Source organism: Canis aureus, chromosome 1, assembly GCF_053574225.1.
Source record: "Canis aureus isolate CA01 chromosome 1, VMU_Caureus_v.1.0, whole genome shotgun sequence".
In the NCBI taxonomy this organism is placed as follows: Eukaryota; Metazoa; Chordata; class Mammalia; order Carnivora; family Canidae; genus Canis; species Canis aureus.
The window spans coordinates 111,034,008-111,057,620 of NC_135611.1; the positions used below are offsets into that span (position 1 = coordinate 111,034,008).

Sequence of the window (23,613 nt, forward strand, 5' to 3'; positions counted from 1 at the left end):
CGCCCTGGGGTCTCCCCAGCGGAGAAGACAGCAGACTCCCAAGGCTCAAAAACTCATCTTTATTGGGAAGACTCACAACAAACAATCTTTATCCCCCACCTTCAAGCTCGGGGGAGGAGAGCTGAGGATCTGCACCTTTCTCCCATTATGTACACTCCAGAATCCACCTGGAGAAGGCGCCCCCACTCGTGGGGGCTGAGGCAACTTTACAAGCTGGTGCATGGGAGCCAAGCCCCTTTTCCTCTCCGGACTCGGTTTTCTCATTTGTAAAATGGGCTCAGGGGAAACCGGTGCTACGGAGCTTCTCACCAGCGCCAAAGATGTCCCATTAAGAAGGATGAGGAGATCGGAAGACTGACCACTTGGGGGCCCACGGGTATGGAGGTGCGGGACATCCTCGTTGGGTTTGCACGGCCCCTTCCACCTCCAGTCCTCCCCACCCAGTGCCTCTCCTCCAGCACCTCAGGGCTACGTGGCCTCGGGCCCCGGGGACAGGAGGCCTCCCCCAAAGCCCACCTCACGGTACTGGTTGGGGAACATGTTGCTGCCCACAAGGCTGGCAGTGCCCCCGTCCCCGGGGCCTGGGGCCTGATATGAGTCCAGCGTCATTGGCTCAGGGCCGGAAGGCTCTCCAACAGCCGGCCCTGCAGCCCCATTGCCCGTGACAGCGCTGGCGAGTGGCGGCGCGGGGGGCAGCATGTCCAGCATGGTGAAAAGTGTGGGGGCCGTGCTGTCATCATAGGCAAAGCTGTCGTCCAGAAGGTCCGGCCCACCGGGGGGCTCCAGGCCGGGTAGGGACACGGTGCCAGGGAAGAAGTCTGTGTCTGGCAGCAGGGCTGACGGTGGGAGGAACGGGCCTGCACAGATGAGAGGGAAGGAAAATAGGGTGGCTTTAGCATCAACTTCTGGCCATGCCCAAACTCCAGTGACCTAATAGAGCTAAATGCATGATCACCGTGGCCTCCTTTAATCCCAAGGAGAACCGTGGGGTACGCATTATCACCATTCGCACTTAATAAGCAAATTGAGGTCAAGAGCGCCTGGGTAGCTCAGTGGTTGAACATCTGCCTTCTGCTCAGGTCTTGATCCCAGGGTCCAGGGATCGAGTCCCACATCAGGCTCCCTGCATGGAGCCTGCTACTCCCTCTGCCTCTCTCTCTCTGCTTCTCTATGTCTTTCATGAATAAATAAATAAAATCTTAAAAAAAAAAAAGCAAACAGGCAAAATAATTCAGTCACACATAGCTGGTAAGTTGTAGAACCAGGGTTCAAACTATGCTTCTGCAGGGCTGGGGAGTTTTTCCAAAAAATAAGGATGTTGAAGAGGCTCTAAAGTCCTCCCCTCACCCAAGTTATAGAGACCACCCAAAAAGTGAAAGCCCCACACATGGAAGACCTAAATGAGAAGTCACCAGTTCCCAAATTGGAAGGTAAAATTGTATGTCATTATAAAGGAGAGTCTCTTTCTGAGACAAGACAAACCTGACCAGCAAAGGCAAATTATGCTTATCTCAGAAAGACTCAGGGCTGCTGGGACTCTATTTCCCAGCCTCCCTTACAGCTAAATGTCATCATGTGACTTAAGTTCTCCTGGCTGGACTATGGGTGTGATGGCTGGAGCCTCAGCAGCCATATTGGACCATGAGATGGAAAATGAGTTGAAAATGGCAGGAGCTTGGTTGGGTCTCTGATGATCCTACAGCCTCCACACCATCCCAGGACTATCTACCACTGTTTATCTGAGAAGAGAAGTATAGCCTGTTGAAGCCCCTGTTAATTTGGGTTTTGTTGTGAATACAGCTAAACATGATCATAACAAATGCATTCCTGGCATTCCTGTCCAGCAAGTTCCTAAGATCTCCTGAGCACTAACTATGCTAACTATCTGTGTGATATGACCTGACTAGATTCTAAAAAGGACTCTAAGAGGTAAGATTTCCATCTGACAGATGAGATCCAAAGAAGTCACATGGCTAAATTCAGGCTTCAGAATCCAAACTCAGTCTGATTCCAGAGGCCATGCTCCTAACCATTATACTATCATGCCAGAGCAGCTTTGCCCCATGGATGAGAGAGGAGGGCTTTAGGCATTGGGAAACGGGTGATGGAGGACGTAGATGAACAGCAGTGGCTAAAGAGGAGACGCTTTGGGACTTGGGGATTGAAGACTGGTGAAGTGGGCTAGGATTGGTTGTTGCTATAGGTAGAGCTCTGGGCATTAGTTACCAGGTGCAGTGGGTAGGGGGAACAACAGGTGATACTTGAAACCTCCACAGTGGGACTGGTTGGAGTGATCCAGGCTCAGCAGACTCTGAGTGGCTGGCTGTTGGTGGCTGGCTGGGAGCTGGGTGCCCTGGGGTAGCTGGGGTATTAGGGGACAGCATTGTTAGAGCTAGTGGTCAGCGGCTGGGGAGGCTTCTGATGGCAGCCAGATAAGGCTGCAGTTCATGGGAAGCAGAGGCTGGCATATGAGTTAAGATGAAAGCAGGGGTAGAACAGGCCAGAGGGTGTTTGGGCTAGAGACAGGCTCTGAATTAAGGCTGGTTGGCTCTGACAACCCCTCCCATTTATCTACCATTTACCCCCTGCTATCTGTTCCACATAATATTTTATCACTAATCTACCTGTATAGATGCCCAGGTTCAAGTCCCTGCTCCACCGCAAATGCAGTATGTGACCTTGGCTAAGAGACTTCAGCTTCCCGGGCCTCAGTTTCTTTATCAGTAAAATGAGGGGGGAAGTGATGTGATGGTATAGATTCAATGAGTAAACATACACAAAGCACCTATGTACCCATTATATAGTGTCTATAAAAAGAAATGCAATAAAATCTAAAAGGCCAGGCAGCCAGGGTGGTTCAGCAGTTTGGTGCCATCTTCAGCCCAGGGCCTGATCCTGGAGACCTCGGATCGAATCCCACGTCAGGCTACCTGCATGGAGCCTGCATCTCCCTCTGCCTGTGTTTCTGCCTCTCTCTCTGTGTCTCTCATGAATAATAAAATAAAATCTTTAAAAAAAAATCTAAAAGGCCAATGAGGGAGGTGTATGGTGAAACTTTTCAGAGGAGTCTCTGAGGCCCTGAGAGGTCGAGCAACTTGGTGAGGGTCACACAACAAGTGAATGGCCCAGCAGACATCGAGCCTCCTCCAAATGGTATCCAGAACTGTACTTTCTACTTCATGTACTTCATGCTGCTGCCTGAGATGTGAGTTCCTGGCCTTGTGGGACCTCTTGGCGGCGGGGGGGGGGGGGGGTTGCTGAAGAGGCCAGAAGCAGGGCTGCAGCTCACCCTCATCCCACTTCAGAGAGCAGGGGCTTGCCCTAAGTGGGGAACCACGACCCACCTGAGCTGGAGTTGGGCAGGAAGTGATCCAGGAAGGCTGGCTTTTTCCTCCGTCGTTTGCTCTCGATGCCATGCGGATCTGAAGGAAGGCAGAGATGAGGACCCCTGGACCCTCACAGCCCCTCCTCCCCAGGCTAGGGCTTAGCCATCCCCTCCCAGGATGTGGAAAGGGGCAGAGGGGACACACCAGAGCTGTTCAGCTCCCCGAGGACATCAGGCATCCCCCGTTTCCGCTTCTTGTCCACGCCATAGCTGTCTGTTCAGGAGATACCAGGGGCAACATTATCCATCAATAATAATAATTAAGAATTAATTATAGAGACCATTTAGGAAGTCATTGACCTGTTCTAATTCTTGACCAACTAATGCAAATAGATGTCCGCATCTCAATCAGAATGAAACCCAAATTCACTTCAAGCCACACTGGCCTCTTTGTTGTTCCTGGAACATCCCAGGCACAATCCTGCCTCAGGACCTTTGCACTTGCTATTCTAGCTATTTGAAACACTATTTTCCAACTCCCACCACTTCCCTGGACAACTGCCTAGTCATCCCCATGTCCTCAACTAAGTCATCCCCTCCTCCAGGAAGCCCTTCCTAATCCCCAAGCCTGGACCAGATGCCCACTCTGAGCAATCTGAGTCCTCCGAGCAAATCTATCCCCACAATAGGACTGTGAGACTTATGAGAGCAGGGCTGGGGCTATCTTGGTCACTGCTGTGTCCTCAGCACCACTCAGTACAGGGCCAGGCATGAGGAGGCAAGCTGAGGGGAGAAATAATCAAATATTCCCCAAATGCCATCAGCTATGTACTGTTACTTCCATTTTACACAGGAGACAGGGTCAGAGAGAGGCCAAGGTCACACAACCAGTAAGAGGTAGAGCCAGGAACTGAACCCAGCCTGTGCAGTCAAGAGCCTGCATTTTACTTCTGCCTCTTCCCTTGTCCCCTCTAGGCCAGACACCTGGTCTCTGGGCAATGGGTCACCCTGGGTTGCCGTGGTTACCATGGTCCCGAGGCAGGTACGTGAAGGGCAGAGGCTCGCTGCAGACCCCGTCAGTAAGCCGCTGCAGGAAGACGTTCACGGTCACAGGCTCAACGATTTCCAGGTCCTCATAGGGTGGTGTCTTGAAAACAATGGCAATCTGGCGGTGCACATCGGCCTGGGAGAAGTCAGCCCGGCCTTCCCAGGAGGCCCTGCTAAACACCACCGATATATCCTCTGGCGGGAAAGTGGGGACGTCAGCTGAGCCAGGACACTGGCCCACCGGGCCCCCAACTCATTCAGCCTTCCCCCAAATCAACATTGATATTCTTTTTTTTTATTATTTAATTTTTATTTATTTATGATAGTCACAGAGAGAGAGAGAGAGAGAGGCAGAGACACAGGTAGAGGGAGAAGCAGGCTCCACGCACTGGGAGCCCGACGTGGGATTCGATCCCGGGTCTCCAGGATCGCGCCCTGGGCCAAAGGCAGGCGCTAAACCGCTGCGCCACCCAGGGATCCCAACATTGATATTCTTTTAAAAATATGTGTGTGTGTGTATATGTATATATATATGTTAAGTTTTATTACATCCATTTGTTTTTTTTTTTTTATTACATCCATTTGATTTAAATGAGCTTCACACACAACATGGGGCTTGAACTCACAACTCTGAGCTCAAGATTCCCATACTCTACCAACTGAACCAGCCAGGTGCCCCCAATATTGATATCCTTAAGAATAAAATTAATTATAGAGGCACCTGAGGGGCTCAGTTGGTTGAGCGTCCAACTCTTGGTTTTGGCTCAGGTCATGATCTCAGGTTCGTGAGACTAAGCCCCATATTGGGAGGGGGGCTAAGGAAGTGAGGAATCTGCCTAAGATTCTCTCCCTCTGTCCCTCCCCTGCTCATACATACTCTTTCTCTCTCAAATAAATAAATCTGGGACGCCTGGGTGGCTCAATGGTTGAGTGTCTGTCTATGGCTTAGAGTGTGGTCCTAGAGTCCCGGGATCAAGTCCCACATTGGGATCCCTCGAGGAACCTGCTTCTCCTTCTGCCTATATCTCTGCTTCTCTCTGTGTAGTTCATGAATACATAAATAGAATCTTAAAAAAACAAATCTTAAGAAAAAAGAATAAAACTAATCATAGCAGCAGTTAACCTTCTGTTGAGCACCTACTGTGTGCCAGCCACTAAGTGTTTTACATATTTTTAATATATTATCTTATTTAATCCTTTTAGCAACATGAGAGACAGACAGAATTAATATCGCCACCATGTCAGAAGTCCCCCTAGACCACCATCAGATTCAGTGATTCATTAAGGGGACACACAGGACTCAGCCTATAATTGTACTCATGCATGATTTATTACTGCAAAAAGATACCTAGCATCCTCAGTAAAGGGAAAAGATGCCTGGAGTGAAGTCCAGAGAAAACCAGTCACAAGTTTCCAGGAGTCTTTTCCCAGTGGAAACAGAGAACACGTTAATCCCTTCCCCACCCCATTAACAAACTGTGACAACACATGTGAAATGCTGTCTATCAGGGAAGCTCACTGGAGATTCAGTACACAGGGTTTTTATTGGGGGCTGGTTACATAGGCACCCTCTGCCTGGCCTATATCAAAATTTCAGACTCCCAGAAGCAAAGCAGGTGTTCAGCACAAACCACCTTGTTCATATAGTTAAAGCACAGTGAGCCCCTCTCATTATCCAAGCTCCCAATAACCAGCCAAGCATCAACCTTGCACACAGGCCTTTCAAAGGATAACAGTCTCAGACCTTCTATGTTAACTCTTTTACATACCCCCTTTAAATATGGGGAAACTGAGGCTTCGAAGGGTAAAGAGACTTACCCAAGGTCACACAGCTGGTAGCAGGATAGTCAGGATCCAGTATGCTATACTGCCCATTATTTCTTTTTCTTATCTTATTGCATTGCCTCTTTTCACACTAATTCCATCTACTGAGGCTTTATATTTGTCTAGACACACAGAGATTGCCTCTAAGGCACACAGCAATCTTATGAAAAAAAAGTACCTTGAGGAAACCCATTATATAGAGGGAGCAAAGGCACGGAAAGGTGAAGTCACTTGTCCAAGGTCACAAAGCCAACAAGTGGTTGAGGCAAGATGGGAATCCAAGTGGGCTAGAGCTCTTCACCACCATCTCCCAAGGGTTTGGGGAAGTTACCTGATATCTCTGGGCCTAGTTTCCTCACCTAAGCAGAAGCAAAATCAGAGTACCTACTTCACATGGTTGCTTGGAGGATTAGTTGAATCACTCCAAGTAAAGGTGCTCAGTCCACGTTAAGTATGATTACTTTTTTAAAAAGATTTTATTTATTTGACAGAGAGAGAGAGAGAGTACAAGCAGGGGGAGCTGCAAGCAGAGGGAGAGGGAAAAGCAAGCTCCCTGCTGAGCAAAGAGCCTGATGTAGGGCTTAACCCCAGGACCCTTGGATCATGACCTGAGCCAAAGGCAGATGCTTAACCAACTGAGCTACCCAGGTACCCCAGGTATGATTACTTTTATTAGCATTACACAAAGTACTAGCTTCAGGCCTGGCACTCAGAAATTCTCAGTAAATGCTAACTCTTTATAGTGTAGTTCTTGGGTAATTGAGAGCCTGTCTCAACCTAACACCAACTCATTTGAGGGATAAGGAAGCAGAAGCTCAGGGTAGTGAAGCCACCAGTCCGAGACCGGCCAGTGAACGAACAATAGAACAAGACTGACATCTGCCTCTAGTTATTTGCACACACCTGGACCAGTTTCCCTGCTCTGGCCCCAACTCCCAGGACCCTAACAATCTCTGTGGCATTCCTCAGATCTTGGCTCAAATATCACTTCCTCTGGGAAGCCTTCCAAGGTGGCCAGACCGTGTCTGGTCTTCTTGTTGTTTTAGTGCTCTCACCCAGTTCTAATGCTTTGTCTTCTTCCTTCTCAGCATAACTCACAATTGTAATTTGTGTTTCTTTCCCTAACCTCCCCACCACCACCACTGAACTGGCAGCCCTGGAGAGCAAAGCTGGGGCCTGTGTCTGTCACTGCTGTGTCCCAGCACTGCCTAGCACTAGGGCCCAGCACAAAAGAGCCACTCCATCTCCATTTGCTCATTCACTCAAAATTTTATAAGAACCTCCCTGACCTGGACATATATCCAAAAGAACTGAAAACAGGAGATCAAACAAAAACTTACACACAAATGTTCAAACATTAATAGCAACATTTCATAATAACCAAAAGGTGGAAACAACCCAAATGTCCACCAATTTATGAATGGATAAACAAATTATATATCCATACAATAGAATATAATCCTGGGGATCCCTGGGTGGCTCAGTGGTTTAGCTCCTGCCTTCAGCTCAGGGAGTGATCCTGGAGTCCCTGGATCGAGTCCCACATTGGGCTTCCTGCATGGAGCCTGCTTCTCCCTCGGCCTGTGTCTCTGCCTCTCTCTCTTTCTGTGTCTCTCATGAATAAATAAATAAAATCTTAAAAAAAAGAAATAGAAGATGTATATTTCTAAAAAAAAAAATAGAATATAATCCCACCATGAAAAGGAAGGAAACACTGATACATACTATCCCATGGATGAATCTAAAAACATTAAGCTAAGTGAAGGATGCCAGATACATAAGGCCACATATCATAGGATTCCATTTAAATGAAAAGTCCAGAAAGGGCAAATCCATGGACAGAAACAGATTAGTCGTTAGAGGAGGGAAGCATAGGGAGTGACTGCTTATATGAAATGGGAAGTGAAGTTTCTTTCTGGGGTGATGAAAATGTTCTGGAACTAGGTAGTGGTGATGGCACAACATTGTTAATGTTCTAAATGCCATTGAATTGTACACTTTAAATGCTTTTTTAAAAATGTTTTTTTAAAGGGACACCTGGATGGCTCAGTGGCTGAGCATCTGCCTTTGGCCCAGGGTGTGATCCTGGAGTCCTGGGATTGAGTCCCACATTGGGCTCCCTGCATGGAGCCTGCTTCTTCCTCTGCCTATGTCTCTGCCTCTCTCTGTGTCTCTCATGAATAAATAAAATCTTTTTTTAAAAAATTTTTTGAATAAAATCTTTAAAATAAATACATAAAAATTAAATTTAAAAAATTTTAAGATTTTATTTATTCATTCATGAGAGACAGAGAGAGAGAGAGAGAGAGAGAGAGAGAGGCAGAGACAGGCAGAAGAAGAAGCAGACTCCATGCAGGGAGCCCGATGCGGGACTCCATCCTGGGACCCCAGGATCACGCCCTGGGCTAAAGGCAGGCACTAAACCGCTGAGCCACCCAAGGATCCCATAAAAATGTTTTTTAAAGAATGGAATTTGTAGCTTAAAAAAAAAAAAAGGAGCAAGTAAAGATTTTTTTTTTTTTCCTGAGAACTTCATGGGTGCTTGATTCTGGAATGGGTAGTTCTGGGAACAAAGTTGCTCACCAGGACAGCCCTGACCTATATAACCCAATGGGGGAGACAGACGTTAGCTATATAAGCACAGAGCATGAGAAAGGATCGGAAGAGATCCCTGAGGCTGTGACATGTTCTCCCACTATGCTCCCCTCTTGCCCCATTGACTTTACTGTTTCTCTAACAATGACACCTGCTCCTACCCCAGGGCCTTGGTACTTGCTGTTCCTCTGCTGACTCTTCCCCAGAGAGTCACATGGAGAGTCATGGCTCCAATGGTATCTCCTTGGCCCCACTTTGTAAAATTGTGCCCACAACCCCTCCAGCCATTCCTCCCTATCCCCTTTCTCAGAATTATTTTTCTCTTTTCTCCATCTTCCTGAGGTTTTTCAACTCTCTTTATTTTTTACTTTTCCTCCCAGAAGAATGATTATGAGCACAGGCCACATAGATTCAAATGCTGTGTCTACCTGCCTAGCTGTGTGACCTTGTGCGAGTTACTTAACCTTTCTGTGCCTTACTTTCCTTATCTATGAAAGGGAGGTAATAATTGGATCTACCTCTAGAACTATTAGGCAATCAGATGATCTAATGAGTGAGGTGTATAAAGTGCTTATAACAGAGCTTGGCATATAATAAGGACATTTATATCCTTGGTGGTGATGTTATTTATAATAGAGTCAGGATAAAAAATGTAAAGGATACAGAAAGTATATATACAGTAAGAGCCAAGGCTCTCTCCAGCCAGGCAGTGCAGGATGCACCTGTTGTTTTGTTGTTGCTGTTGTTTTTTAAGTAGGCTATATGCCCAGAATGGAGCCTAACACAGGGCTTGAACTCACAACCCTGAAATGAAGACCTGAGCTAAGGGGACACCTGGGTGGCTCAGTGGTTGAGCATCTGCCTTCAGCTCAGGTCAGGAACCCGGAGTCCTGGAATCGAGTCCCACATCAGGCTCCCCGCAGGGAGCCTGCTTCTCCCTTTGCCTATGTCTCTGCCTCTCTGCGTGTCTCTCCTGAAAAAATAAATAAAATCCTACAAAAAAACAAAACAAAACAAAAAAAAACAAAAAACTGAGCTGAGATCAAGAGTCTATTCCTCCGCTGACCGAGCCACCTGGGCACCCACATCTGTTTTTTCAAAACCCTAGTTGCAGAAGGGACATCTGAATAGACATGAAGTGGAGGAGATACATTTTCTTCATCTCCATTCTCCATTTTCTTCATCTGTAGCCTTTACCTAGCTGCCATAAAGCATTTACCTATGCAAACTCCATAAGAGCCCCCACCCCCCCCAACCACCACCATCAGCTCGTGCTGCCTGGCACCCAGCATGGGCCAGCAGACACAGCTCTCCATCTTTGTACATGAATGAGTGAGTAAGCAGCTCCATAAGTGAATAAACCAATCGACTGTTGTAGTCTGACTCCACAGCCGGGGTTCTGGATCCTTCCACTGCAAAGTCCCAGTTAACCAGCTCTGCCTCCTGCTCCCGCCTACTTAGGCTTCCAGAGTCCCAGGGCAAGCTGCCCAATGCCACTTTGCCCACTCGCCAGCATACACAAGCGCTGTCCCAGATCCCTCACCTTTCTGCACCTTGTCACACAGCAGGTAGAGCTCCTCCCCACCCGTGCATGGCCCGCTCTCCTTGTTGATTCTGCAAATCCGCAGCTCTGACGTGTTTGTGGACTCTGGGAAAGGGCAAGAGGAGACGTATGTAAGAAAAGTCGAGAATTCAGCCATCAAATCCTCAGCAGGGACCCCATGGGTGCCCACCACATGCCATGCAGAGATGGGAAATGGAGAAGCCAGGGGCGCCCAGTCCTCCCAGGACCTGTGGTCCAGGGAGAAAAAGAAGATGCTCAGACAGAGGGGTCTGTGGACAGTCAAAAGTCCTCCATGCTGAGACCCAGTGAGTGTCCCACCCAAACTGAGACCCAGCGACAGTCAGACCTCAGAGGGGACTGGGTGGAGTCAGGAGTCAACACCATTCTTAGATGTGGATTAATCCATAGTGGACACCCAAGGCTTTGCCTATCTAGCAGTCCTGGCCCTTCTTCTGTTGAGCCCTCAATTTTCCTTCTAGGAAACACTCCCCCCTCATTTCAGTCATGGGATTGGGTAGGGCTGAACCTACTCCCTAGCTCAGCAGTGACCTTGTGCCTCAAACATGGCCAATTAGAACACAGACTCCCTCTGGCCATACCTAACTGGTCAGAGAGAAGCACATGGCCAAAATCAGGCCAATGAGAGAGAGACCTGAGACTCCAACCAAAAATATCGGGTAAAAGAAGCAATCTTTAGGTACCAGGGAGAGGTTCTAAGGTGGTAGGATATAAGCCTAGAGCTGCATACAGCCATTTGGCCCCCACCATGGGAGGGTTGTGCCAAAAATGACTCGAACTTGAACTATAGCTGAGAGATGGAAACAGAGAGATCCCTAATGACATCACTGAGCACCTGGAAACAGCCAGACCTGAAGCACTTAACTACCTCTGGACATTTTTAGTTAACGGAACAAACAAGTTCTTCTTTTTCTCCTTCAGCCCATTTTTTTTTTCCTTCAGCCCATTTGAGTTGGAATTCTATCACTTGCACCCATAAAAGCCCTGGATGGATGAATTTCCCTCCCCATTTTGATGCTTGTGGCAGTCACTATAGGCTGCTAAAACCTAACAGCCCTTCCAATCTCCTCTTCTATGCATATATCCCTCTGTTGAGGATGGAAACCCCAAATACTTGCTTTCCCAGACCCCCTTGCAACTAGCAGCCACCATGAGACCAAGTTCTAGCCAATGAGACATAAGCAGAGGTCTACCAGGGGGGTTCTGGGGAATATATTATTTTCTGTATGAAAAAGAAAAGTATTACTACTCATGCTGCCTCTTCTCTAGAATTGCCTGGTATAGTGGTACAGGTTGTGCACTCTACAATACAAGGAGGCCTCATTTCCATAGGCTACCTAATACATGCTGACCACTGGAATTGGGCAGTGTACAGCCTCCACACCATACAGGGTGACACTACCCGTCATGCCTTGAACACAGACATGGTACCTGGAACTGTGGGAACCAGCTCACAATCAAGGGAATCACAGAGCTGAACCAGTGCCATGATACTGCTGAGCAGCTGAATCAACACGAACAGACTTAGCCATGAGACAAATCAAAATAAAGAACTCCCTGTTTGTTCATGCCATTGTACATGGGCTTTCCAGTACCTGTGGCCAATAGCAATCCTAAGACACACAGCACCCTAGACTCACTCTTGTCATAGACAGGCTCAGAAAGCACAGGGTCCATCCGGCGCATCTGTCCCTGCTGGTCCCTATATGAGGCCTGGAAGCAAATCCTCACGACATTCATGTCCACCTCTTGATGATTCTTCAGGGACCCAGCTGTAGGAGAGATATGGGAAGGCTGAGGGTGGGGGACGGAGACACTGATGGGGAGGTAGGAGGGAGGGAAGGGATGGGGCTGAGGGGATAGTGGATCTGGAGAAGGTGAGGGGATGGGGTAGTAGATAGGGCAGGGGTTTCAGGAGGACAAGACAGCTCAGCTAGGTTCAGGGACTCACCATTGTAAGGGTCGATGCCCAGCTGAATCTTCCGCTCAATGGCAGCCTCAATCTCTTTCTTCCTCACACACTGGATACCCAGATTGTTAAAGCTGAATGGGGACGGGGGAAAATAGGTGAAGGGAGGTACTCTGGAAGAGGCAGGTCTAGTCCTAAACCACAAGAGGACTCCGGCAGATGCTGCCTTGGGTCTCATAGTCTCAGGGGCCCCAGCATTAGGAGGGGCCTGCTGTTTAAACCTCAGGAATGATGGGGATTCTTGAGAGCACCTGGGAGTGCATTTTATCTTTACCACATGAAAACACTGGCCAACCTCATTTATAATAATAAAATTGCAAATTAAACATCAATGTGATGCCAATTTTTTTAAAAAGCTCATCAACACAGAAGGATCAAAATGTTTGATGATAGTCTCCACTGGTAAAGTTGTGAAGAATCAGGCACTCTCACCCATGATGGGTGGAAACCACAAATTGCTCCAGCAATTACATATCAAAGGACAATATGGCAATATTCATTCATTCATTCCCCAAATATTTCCTGAGCCCCTACTGTATGCCAGGCACCATGCTAGGCAGGACTGGGGGGCACAGCAAGAAACAAAAGGGACAAAATCCCTGTTCTAATGGATCTTACATCTTTGCTATATTTATAAATCACTTGATTTATAAATTTTATAAATCACTGGAAGTATACATGTCTTAGAGCTAGCAAGTTCATTTCTAGGAATTTATCCTAGAGAAGAAATGATAGATACATAAAGCTATGCATTACAGCACAGCTAGTAATAGGGCCACAGGATATTAGAACCACCACGAGGGCCCATTACTAGGGGGCTTCTCCAATTAATGGTGTACAGCTGTACATTGGAATACTATGCAGCCAAGAAAAAAGATAAGGCAGCTCTAAATGCTTACAGGAATGATCTCCAAGATGTACTAGAATGTAAAAACGAGGCACAAATGTCTGCTACCCTTTGTAAGGGGAGAAAAAAATATATATGCATAGCATTTTTTATTTGCCTCCAGGAAGGGACACTGACAGCTGCACGACCAAAGATGGAAGGAAGGAAATGTATTTTTCACTGTAGTCTTTCTGAACCTTTTAATTTTTTATCTATCAAGAATGTATAAGTTATCAAGCGAAAGAAAGAATGATCTTGCAGTTAAGTCAGGTCTGGAGTCACATCCCTGCTCTGCCATTGGCTATCTGTGCTCCTTTACTCCCCTCTGTCTCAGTTTCCACCTCAACAAAGTGGGAATAAATATAACAGTGTGTGAAGGTGGGTACAGCAGGGGGCCAGACCTAGGCATGCCCCTCCACCACCCCCAGGCCTGGCCTTGGTCTCCCCATCTAGGAAATGCAGTGGGGAGAATCTAGCCAAGCAGTCTCTTGCCCTAAGACTTCCCCAGGCGATCTTCAGCTCCTCCATATCTCCATGACCTGGGATAAAGGGTTGGGGGTCAGGGGTCAAGTACCTGTGCCGGGGGCTGACATGAGGCCGGAGCCTCACCCTGCAGACGCCGTCGGTGCAGTCTTTCCCCACGAGGCTGTGGGGGTGGACTCGGTGAGGCCAGTCCTTCCACACCAGGCAGGCGGTCACCTCCACCTCCCGAAGCCCTCCACAATCCCGGAGCTGCAGGGAGACAGGTGCATTTTTGGGGTCCCATGGCAGACACCTGCACCCATCCAAACTCCCTGGGGCCTCCTTTGACAGCTCCCCAACCTTCTCCCCCGGGATGATGGAAAGGGGTTTGCTTAAGACCCCTCTGAGATCCTAAACCAGAGGCTTCTGACTGGTGGCTTGGGGGCCTCATAACATGATAGCTGCCCCACAAATGTGCTTTCCTTGGCCACTATGAGTTTTAAAAACTTGCATCCACACAGGGTCTTCAAGTACCACAGAGAATTTTCTAAAGACCAGGGAAGGAAAGCACCTTCACGGTGGAAAACCCACAGTGGATGCCACCTAAATCAGGTGATCAAGGTTGGCATCACCAATGCAGGGCCAAAGTGACTTGGGTACTCTAATGGGGTGCAATAGGAAAGCAGGACATCACTTCTGTGACAGCCCTCCAGAAGTATGTCACCTGAATCCCACTGTGATTCCTCAAATGAGCCCAAATCGAGGGTCATCATGTGAGAAAAAAAAATCAGTGTCATGAAAGGCAATAAAAAGATGGCTATCAGGGACGCCTGAGTGGCTCAGCGGTTGAGCATCTGCCTTCAGCTCAGGGTGTGATCCTGAGTCTGAGGATCAAGTCCTGCATCTACAACTCACAGGGAAATAGTTTAGCAAAAGCAATGTGTGTACATATCAGTGCATGCGCATACGTTTGTATGGTGGAGATTGACAGATACAGCAAACGTGGCAAATTGTCAACTGGCCAATACAGGTTAAGGACGCAGATGCTCATTGTATTATTCTTTCCATTTTTATGTAATAAAAAATGTTTCATCTAGGACGCCTGGGTAGCTCACTGGTTGAGCTTCTGCCTTGGCTCAGGTCATGATCCCAGGGTCCTGGGACCGAGTCCCGCATCAGGCTCCCTACATGGAGCCTGCTTCTCCCTCTGCCTGTGTCTCTGCCTTTCTCTCTGTGTCTCTCTCAAATAAATAGTCTTTTTTTAAAAATGTTTCATCCAAACTCATCAAAATGTATGCATTAAATATGTGCAATTTTGTAAATGTAACGTATACCTCAGTAAGCCTTTTTTTTTAAGACTACAAAAAAAAAAAAAGATGAAAAGTTTTGTTCAAATTTGGGGAAAATTTGGAGCCTGAATTTAAAAAACTATGAGACAGGGGCGCCTGGATGGTGTAGTGAGTTAAGCCTCTGACTCTGGGTTTCACCTCACGTCGAGATCCTAGGGTCATGGGATGGAGCTCTACTTCACTCCCCACTCAGCTCCAAGTCCGCTAAAGTTTCTCTTTCCCTCTCTCTTTCTAAAATAAATAAATCTTTTTTTAATCTTTAATTTTTTATTTTTTAAAAGATTTTATTCATTTATTCATGAAAGACACAGAGAGAGAGGCAGACATACAGGCAGAGGGAGAAGCAGGCTCCCTGAGGGGAGAGCCCGATGTGGGACTTGATTCCCGGACTCTGGGATCACACCCTGAGTTTAAGGCAGATGGCTCAACCGCTGAGCCACCCAGGCGTCCCTAAAATAAATAAATCTTTTAGAAAGATAAAAATAAAAATAAAAAGTATGAGATATCCGTTATTTCAGATTTCCAGATTCTCTTTAAAGAAAAAGGAAGCAGGGTGCCTGGGTGGCTCAGTCAGTTAAGCATCTGCCTTGGGCTCAGGTCATGATCCCAGGGTCCTGAGATTCAGTCCCATATCTGGCTCTCTGCTTGGCAGCGAACCTACTTCTCCCTCTCCCTCTGCCTGCCACTCTGCGTACTTGTGGTCTCTCTGTGTCAAATGAGTGAATAGAATCTTTAAAAATAAAAATAAATAAAGAAAAAGGAAGTTAAGGCACCTGGGGCTGGAATTGGGGCTCAACAGCCACATGCAGCAGCAGATAGAAACCAGACCTTGGGATCCCTGGGTGGCGCAGCGGTTTGGCGCCTGCCTTTGGCCCAGGGCACGATCCTGGAGACCCGGGATCGAATCCCACATCGGGCTCCCGGTGCATGGAGCCTGCTTCTCCCTCTGCCTGTGTCTCTGCCTCTCTCTCTCTCTCTGTGACTATCATGAATAAATAAATAAAATCTTTAAAAAAAAAAAAAGAGAAACCAGACCTTTAGATGGGGCCCAGACCCACTTGGCTTTCCTGGCTTACCCACAGGGCCCTGCTGGCACCAAAGATCCTATAAACCCTGCTCTGAACTTCTAAAGCCCTTGCCTACCTATTAAAAACAATAAATAGGTAGGTAGGTAAGTAGGTAAGTAGATAGATGATAGATAGATAGATAGATAGATAGATAGATAGATAGATAGATGATAGATAGATAAAATGAGTGCATCTCTTTGGGGTAGTACCGCCCTCTAGGGGGCATTTGGAATATGGGGGTGGTTGATGTGGGTTGACACTTAGGGACCCACAGCCTACAGTAGGCAGGACCTGGAATCAGAGATGCCACACATCCTGCAATACTAGGGATGGTCCCACACAAGTCTTACAAGACTTTTGATCATCCTGCCAACATTCACATTGGGGACAAACCTGTTTAAAATGATCAAAGCCAAGTGCTCACTTTGGCAGCACATATACTAAAATGATCAGAGCGAAGAACCTAGCTGTTTTACACACATAGTCCTTTCCCCATAATTTAAAAATACACTGAATTTTCAAGGACTGTGGCCAACATATTAATTGAAGGAACGCTGATTTTGTTTAGACTGAGGGTTGTTTGCCACTTTGGAAGATCCCATCACCAACTGCAACCCTGTCCATACGGCATTTAATTCACCAAATCCACACAGCTGGGTCAGGATGCCAATGGGGGCCCCTGCATTAATGAAGTCACAAGCAACTGTCACCTTTATTATGAGTCCTTAGGGCTGTGCCTGAGCATTTACACACTGAAATAAAGATGATTATTATGCTGTATTATTTTCCTTTTATTTTCTCCTTCATATTAAAGTTAGGGCATTATGGATTTGGGGGATGATTATGAGTAGAGGGATGTAATATTGTATATAAATTTCAGTGAGCCAGATAGGGTTGAAGCTATTCATTTAATCAGCTCTGCACTGTAATATTAGGAGATTCAGAAAAGCTCAGAGTCAACAGTCTCAGGATTCATGAGAACTGCAGGGCTGAAAGCTTCTCATCTGTAAGATATCACACAATGCCTTGGAATAAGTCAGACCTGGTGCCAAATCCAGTCTCTGTCACTGGCCATCTGCATGATAAACCTCTCTACTCTGTCTTTATCTGTAGAATGGGTATTACTAAGTACCTGGTGCATAGGAGCACTTAGTAATTACTACAGTAAACTTGTTGTGTCCCTGAGGATGTAACTTCCTCTCTCTGAGCCTCAGTTTTCTGCTCTGAATGATGGGAATAAATATCCTGAATCCAGGGAGGCCTGGGTGACTCAGCAGTTGAATGTCTGCCTTTGGTTCAGGGTATGATCCAGGGTCCTAGGATTGAGTCCTGCATTAGGCTCCCCATGGGGAGCCTGCTTCTCCCTCTGCCTATGTCTCTACCTCTCTTCTGTGTCTCTCATGAATAAATTAATTAAATCTTTTTTTTTAAATCCTGAAACCAGATTCAGAGCCAGGTCATTTCCTATTGTTGGATATTTACTGTTCTAACTGTTTGAAACCAAAACCAACAGCGAGCCAGAGAAATTGCCTGGAAAGATGCAGAAATAACCTGTTGGGGAAAACACAGCCTCTAAGTATCACCCCACAGATAAGATACTCATTACAAAGGAAAGCTGTTCCTTTACAACAAAGAGACCTGCTGGACACTAGCTCTTATGGGCCAAAGTGCATCCCCCTGCAATTTATATGTTGAAGCCCTAAACCTCAGTACCTCAGAATATGACTGTATTTGGAGACAGTCTTTAAAGAGGTGATTGAAGGGTGCCTCAGTGGCTCAGTGGTTGAGCATCTGCCTTTGGCTTAGGTCGTGATCCCGGGGTCCTGGGATGAATTCTACATCAGGCTCTTCGTAGGGGGCCTGCTTCTCCCTCTGCCTATGTCTCTGCCTCTCTGTGTGTCTCTCATGAATAAATAAAATAAAATCTTTTTAAAATAATTTTTAAAAAATAAAGAGGTGATTGAATTAATGAGGCCATTAGGATGGGCTCTGTTCCAATATGCTCTGTGTCCTTATAAGAAGAGGTAATTTGGACATGCAAGGAGACACCAGACAAGTGAGGGCACAGCAACAACAAGGCTGTCTGCAAGCCAAGGAGACCTCAGAGGAAATAAAATCTGTTGGCATCCTGGCCTTGGACTTCTAGCTTCTAGAGCTGTAAGACAATACATTTCTGTTGTCCAAGCCACCCAGTCTGTGGTAGGCAGTTATGGCAGCCCAAGCAGACTAACATACCACCTTAATCACAGGATGTAACTCGACATCATAGAGTAGGACAAACGGCCACCCCATGTCTACTGATGTGAGACACCAAGAAGGCCACACTATCACCACTGGGGTGTTCCCCCTGAGACACACAATCTGATTTCACCAAGAAACAGTCATCAAACACAGAATGCAGGACGTTCGACAATTTCTCATATCCTCCGCCCGTGTCCACATGTCCAAACACATGTCAAAAGTCAGATGGAGAAACTAACACAGGTCAAAAGACACTAAAGATATCCGTCTTCTTTTGTCCAGGCTACTACAAGATACCATGAATCAGATGGCATGTAAGTAACAGCCATTTATTTCTCACAGTTCTGGAGTTTGGAAGTTGAGATGAAGGTGCCAGCGTGGTGGGGCTCTGGTGAAGGCTGCCTTCCTGCTGTGTCGTCCTCGCCCCGGGGAAGGGGCTCAAGAGCTCTCTGGAGTCTTTTTTATAAAATCATCCATCCCAGTCATGAGAGCTCTGCCCTTATAACCTCAGTGCTTTCAAAGGGCCCTACTTTCTGATGCTATCACCCTGGGCCGAGGATTACAACGTATGAATTTTAGGGGAACACACACATTCAGGCCATAGCAAGACCTGCCAACTAAATGCAGCATAGGATCCTGGACTGAATATTAAATAAGTAAACAAGAAGAATAGCTCTCAAGAGTGCTAGGGGGGTGGGGGGAGCATGCCTGGCTGGTTCAATCTGTGGAACATGCGACTCTCAATCTTGGGGTTGTGAGTTCAAGCCCCATGCTGGGTGTACAGATTACTTAAAAATAAAATGTTTAAAGAAAAAAAAGGGGAACGCCTAGGTGGCTCAGTGATTGAGCATCTGCCTTTGGCTCAGGTCATGATCCTGGGGTGTTGGGATCGAGTCCCACATCAGGCTCCCTTCAGGGAGCCTGCTTCTCCCTCTGCCGGTGTCTCTGCTTCCCTCTCTGTGTCTCTCATGAATAAATAAATAAAACCTTTTTAAAAAAAGAATATTTGGGGGATAATTAGAATATAGACTTAATATCGGATAATACCCTTGGAGGAATATTAAGTTTCTAGAGTGTGGTGATGGGTAATAGGATTATATAGCTCCTATATTGTAGGAAAACATCCTTGTTCTTGAGGGACATACATGAAAACGTTCTGGGTGAGGAATCATCATATCTCCAACCGACTTTCAAATCTCCCTCTATAAATGTCTATATAAAGGGAGAGAAAGACCAAAAGTAAATAGGCAACAGGCATGTTCACTGCACTATTCCTATCTATTGTGTGTTTTAAATTTTTCAAAAGAAAAAGATGGGACATAAAGTTGAAAAAAAAAAAACCTGTCAATTGGAAAACTAAATGAAATCCTTAAAGATAAATAAGGGGCTACAAAATGTATCACAGTTGCCCCATTCCTGAAAATCCGGTGATGGAATATACATTTCAAAGCAAACCATTCTTTTGACCAGGATGTTCTACTCTGAGTGCTGCTTTGGCCACAATGTCTGGAGCCAAATCAAATAACAACTACCTTGTTGCATATAGGGAGTCTCACTGCTGGTGCTGGGCCACCTTCCTGGTTTCCTCATAGTATCCTGTGGGAGCAGGAACTCCAGCCTCATTTTACAGATGACAAAATTGTCACTGAGGCCAGCAGAAGCACTGGACCAGCATCAATTATTCACACAGCTGGTTAATACTAAAACCCATGTCTTTCTGACTCTAAAATCCATCTTTATAAGCAGTATGTTGACTGCTTCCTGCAGGAAGAATGGGGTTGTTCTGCTTCGGACCATGAGGGTAGAGAGGTCAGGGAAGGCTTCTCAGAGGTGGGCTGAGGCCTCATGGATGAATACAAGATGACCAGGCTGCATGATGAATACACTCCAGGTAGGAGGAACAGCATAAGCAAAGGCCTCGTGGCTGGAGGGTGGTGAGTGAGGAGGGGCTGGGTGGGAACTGGCAGCAGGAGTCAGAGAGGGAGAGCCTTAGAGGTGCAAGGAAGAGCTTGGGCTTCCTCCTGAGGGCACTAGACAGCCAAGAGAGGATTCTGAGCAGGGGAGAAGAGCTGATGTGTAACTTAACAGGGCCCCTCCAGCCACCTTGTGGAGGAGAAATTTAGAGGACGCTGGGAGCTGATGACCAGGGAGGAGGCCAGACGCCAGGGAGCAGCTTGGGCCAGAACCTGGGGCTAGTGGAATCATTGGTACACAATTCAGACTCAATACACACTTCGGCAAAGATCCAGAAGCACATAAAGGCTCTGTATTGGGGAGGCGTAAGGAAGCAGGCCTCTCAGACACCAGCTAGGAGAAACAGTCATGGGTACAACGCTCGCAGAGGACAATTTGGCAATATCTATCAAATTACCTTTGACCAGCAATTCCACTTCCAGAAGTTATTTGTGTGACATGAAGGAAATAGATGAACAGAGTCGTTCTCTACAGTTTTGCTCAAAGTAGGAGATGGCAAACAACATAAATACCCACCAATAGAGGACCTACACAGTGAATGAGCACCCACCCATGCAACGCAATTCAATGGTAGAGAATGGGACAGCTTTAGACAGGCTAAGGTTAGCTGAGCTCCAAGATACATTCTTCTCTCTCTCTCTCTTCTTTTTTTTTAAGTTTTAAATTTTAGGTTTTTGTTTGTTTTTAGTTAAGTTTTTCTTTAGTTTTAGGGTTTTGTAGTTGTTGTTGTTGTTGTTTTTAGTTTAATCTTGGGACACCTGGGTTGCTCAGCGGCTGAGCGTCTGCCTTTGGCTCAGGTCATGATCTCGGGGTCCCAGGATTGAGTCCCACATCGGGCTCCCTGTATGGATCCTGCTTCTCCCTCTGTCTATATCTCTGCCTCTCTCTCTGTGTCTCTCATAAATGAATAAATAAAATCTTTAAAAAATTTTTAAGTAATCTCTACACCAAATGTGGGGCTCAGACTCACAACTTTGAGATCAAGACTTGCATGTTCTACAGACTGAGGTCAGGTGCCCCTTCAAGATACATGCTTAAGAGCAGCCCCAGTGGCTCAGCGGTTTAGCACCGCCTTCGGCCCGGGGTGTGATCCTGGAGACCCGGGATCGTGTCCCAAATTGGGCTCCCTGCATGGATCCTGCTTCTCCCTCTCTCTCTGCCTGTGCCTCTGCCTCTCTCTGTGTGTCTCTCATGATTAAATAAAATCTTAAAAAAAAAAAGGTACATTCTTAAGCAAAAAAGACCACTGCGCAGAACAGTATGTACATTATACTCCTCTCTATGTACAAAGGGGGGCGGTTGTACATACACATGTACATATTTGCCTGTATAATCATAAACTACTCCCAGAAAGATACACGAGATATTGATAAGAATGGTCACCTCTGGGGGCAACTGGCTGGCACAGTCGGTTGGACATATGACTCTTGGTTTTGGCTCAGGTCCTCTCAGGGTCGTGAGATCAAGCCCCACATTGGGCTCTGTACTCAGTGGGGAGTTTGCCCCTCACACCCCTCACTCTGTGCATACGCACACATTATCTCCCTCAAATAAATAAATAAATCTTACCTTATCCCTTCAGTTCTCCCCCAACCAAAAAAGGTCATGACTTTTATTTATGTTTTTCCTTCCAGAGCTTCTATATGCACATACCAGCAAGTACAAATATAGAACCCTATTTTTCCCTCTTTTCAACACAAAATGTATAATCCCCTGAGAAGGGTTCTGTGCCTCAATATTTTTTTAGCTTATTAACATATCTTGGAGATGGTTCCACATTGGTACCCAGGGGATGGCTTCATTTTAAAATCTTTCTGTGTGAACCGTATGTGTTTATATTTATCGGCACACACACACACACACACATAGATACGTGTCATGGCTGCGTAGGATTCCAATGTGTAGACAGACGTTCACCAGTGTCTTGCTGATGAACTCTGCAGTTTCCAATTCTTTACACAAGGCTTCAAGGGATAACCTTGCACATCCCTCTTTCCGCCCAGAGGCTGGCATATCTTTATCCTCAATTTCCTAGAAGCGGAATGGCCAGGCCTGTAAGTCATGATGATAAGAATCCTAACACCAGCAATACCAGCAGATCGACTCTCCTGAGCACATACATGTTAGAGGCCCTTGGCTCATATAACGAACTCATCCACACTTCCCAGTAATAATAATAATAATAATAATAATGTATATAATATTATATATTGTATATAATAATTTATATAATAATGTATATATTATTATTATCCCATTTTGTAGAAAAGGAAACTGAGGCACAGAGGGACTGAATAACCAGCCCAAGGCTGCGCAGCTAGTAAATGGCAGAACAGGGATTCAAACCTGGCCACTCTAATGATTAGGGCCTCCCTTGTGGCCCTGGAGGCAATGAGAATTTTGATCAATACGGCCAACTGCCCGGAAGGAGGCCTTTCTTGGCATGTCCTTTAGAATGCGGGGCCAGGTGTTAGTAGTATCCGCTCCAACAACAGCAACGGCAGTAATAATAACCACCATAAAACACACGATAAACGCAAGCGCGCGAATCTCGGGCGCGGCGAAGCGCGAGACCCCGCCCGGGCCCCACCTCGATGGCGGGCAGCGTCTTGCTCGCCTCCGTGCTGCTCTCCCCCAGGATGCTGCCGGCCGAGCGGCCCTCGCACTCGTAGCGGAAGCGCATGCCGCGCTGCTTGGGCTGCTCGGTGATGACCAGGTGCGGCCGCGGCCCGGGGCCCGGGGCCTGGGGCATGACCCGGCCCAGGTGGCAGCCCCAGGGCGGCGGCGTGGCCGGGGGCGGGGGCGCCGGGGGGCCCAGGGTGACGGTGCTCAGGGAGGCCGCCCCGCGGGACACGAGGCGCGGCAGCCCTTCGCCCGGGCCCAGCTGCGCCCCCTCCAGGCCGAAGCCATTCTCCTTGATGTACTCGTCGATGATCTCTGTGGGGAGAAGCAGAAATTTGGGGTGACGCTGATTATAGAAGGAAAGGCCTGATGACCAGCCCGCCCACCTGTGCCGCCGGCCTTGCCCCCTCCATTCATTTCTTCAAGACATTTACCTTGTGGGCCGAGCCTGGGTGAGGGGGAGGGGGACGGGCGGCTAGCTCTGAACCCTCAAAAAGCCCCTTCCCTCCTTGCAAACAGCTCTCGGGTTCTTGAAGCCAGAAACCTGGGGGTGGGCCTCGTTTCTCCTTCTGCACCCATGTCCACTCCCCTCCCTAACAGCACCTGAATTCATGTCTCTATCACCTCTCACCTGGATAAAGGTAGGGCCAGGTAACAGGTGTCCCTGCCT

The 23,613-nt window shown here is 47.2% G+C and overlaps 1 protein-coding gene across 2 annotated transcripts in view; it reads right to left on the reverse strand.

Moving 5' to 3' along the window:
* Window positions 1–45: 45 nt before the first annotated feature.
* The window catches only part of RELB (RELB proto-oncogene, NF-kB subunit), a 29,568-nt gene continuing 6,000 nt past the window's right edge, over window positions 46–23,613 (reverse strand). For both annotated transcript variants that reach the window (XM_077848665.1, XM_077848671.1), the window contains 9 exons: window positions 22,912–23,258; window positions 13,803–13,960; window positions 12,325–12,416; window positions 12,014–12,145; window positions 10,335–10,439; window positions 4,352–4,567; window positions 3,531–3,599; window positions 3,345–3,422; window positions 46–857 (listed from right to left, as the gene is read on the reverse strand). In XM_077848665.1, the coding sequence (XP_077704791.1) occupies window positions 469–857; window positions 3,345–3,422; window positions 3,531–3,599; window positions 4,352–4,567; window positions 10,335–10,439; window positions 12,014–12,145; window positions 12,325–12,416; window positions 13,803–13,960; window positions 22,912–23,258 (1,586 nt within the window). In that variant the 3' untranslated portion in view covers window positions 46–468. The remainder of the gene's footprint in view (window positions 858–3,344; window positions 3,423–3,530; window positions 3,600–4,351; window positions 4,568–10,334; window positions 10,440–12,013; window positions 12,146–12,324; window positions 12,417–13,802; window positions 13,961–22,911; window positions 23,259–23,613) is intronic.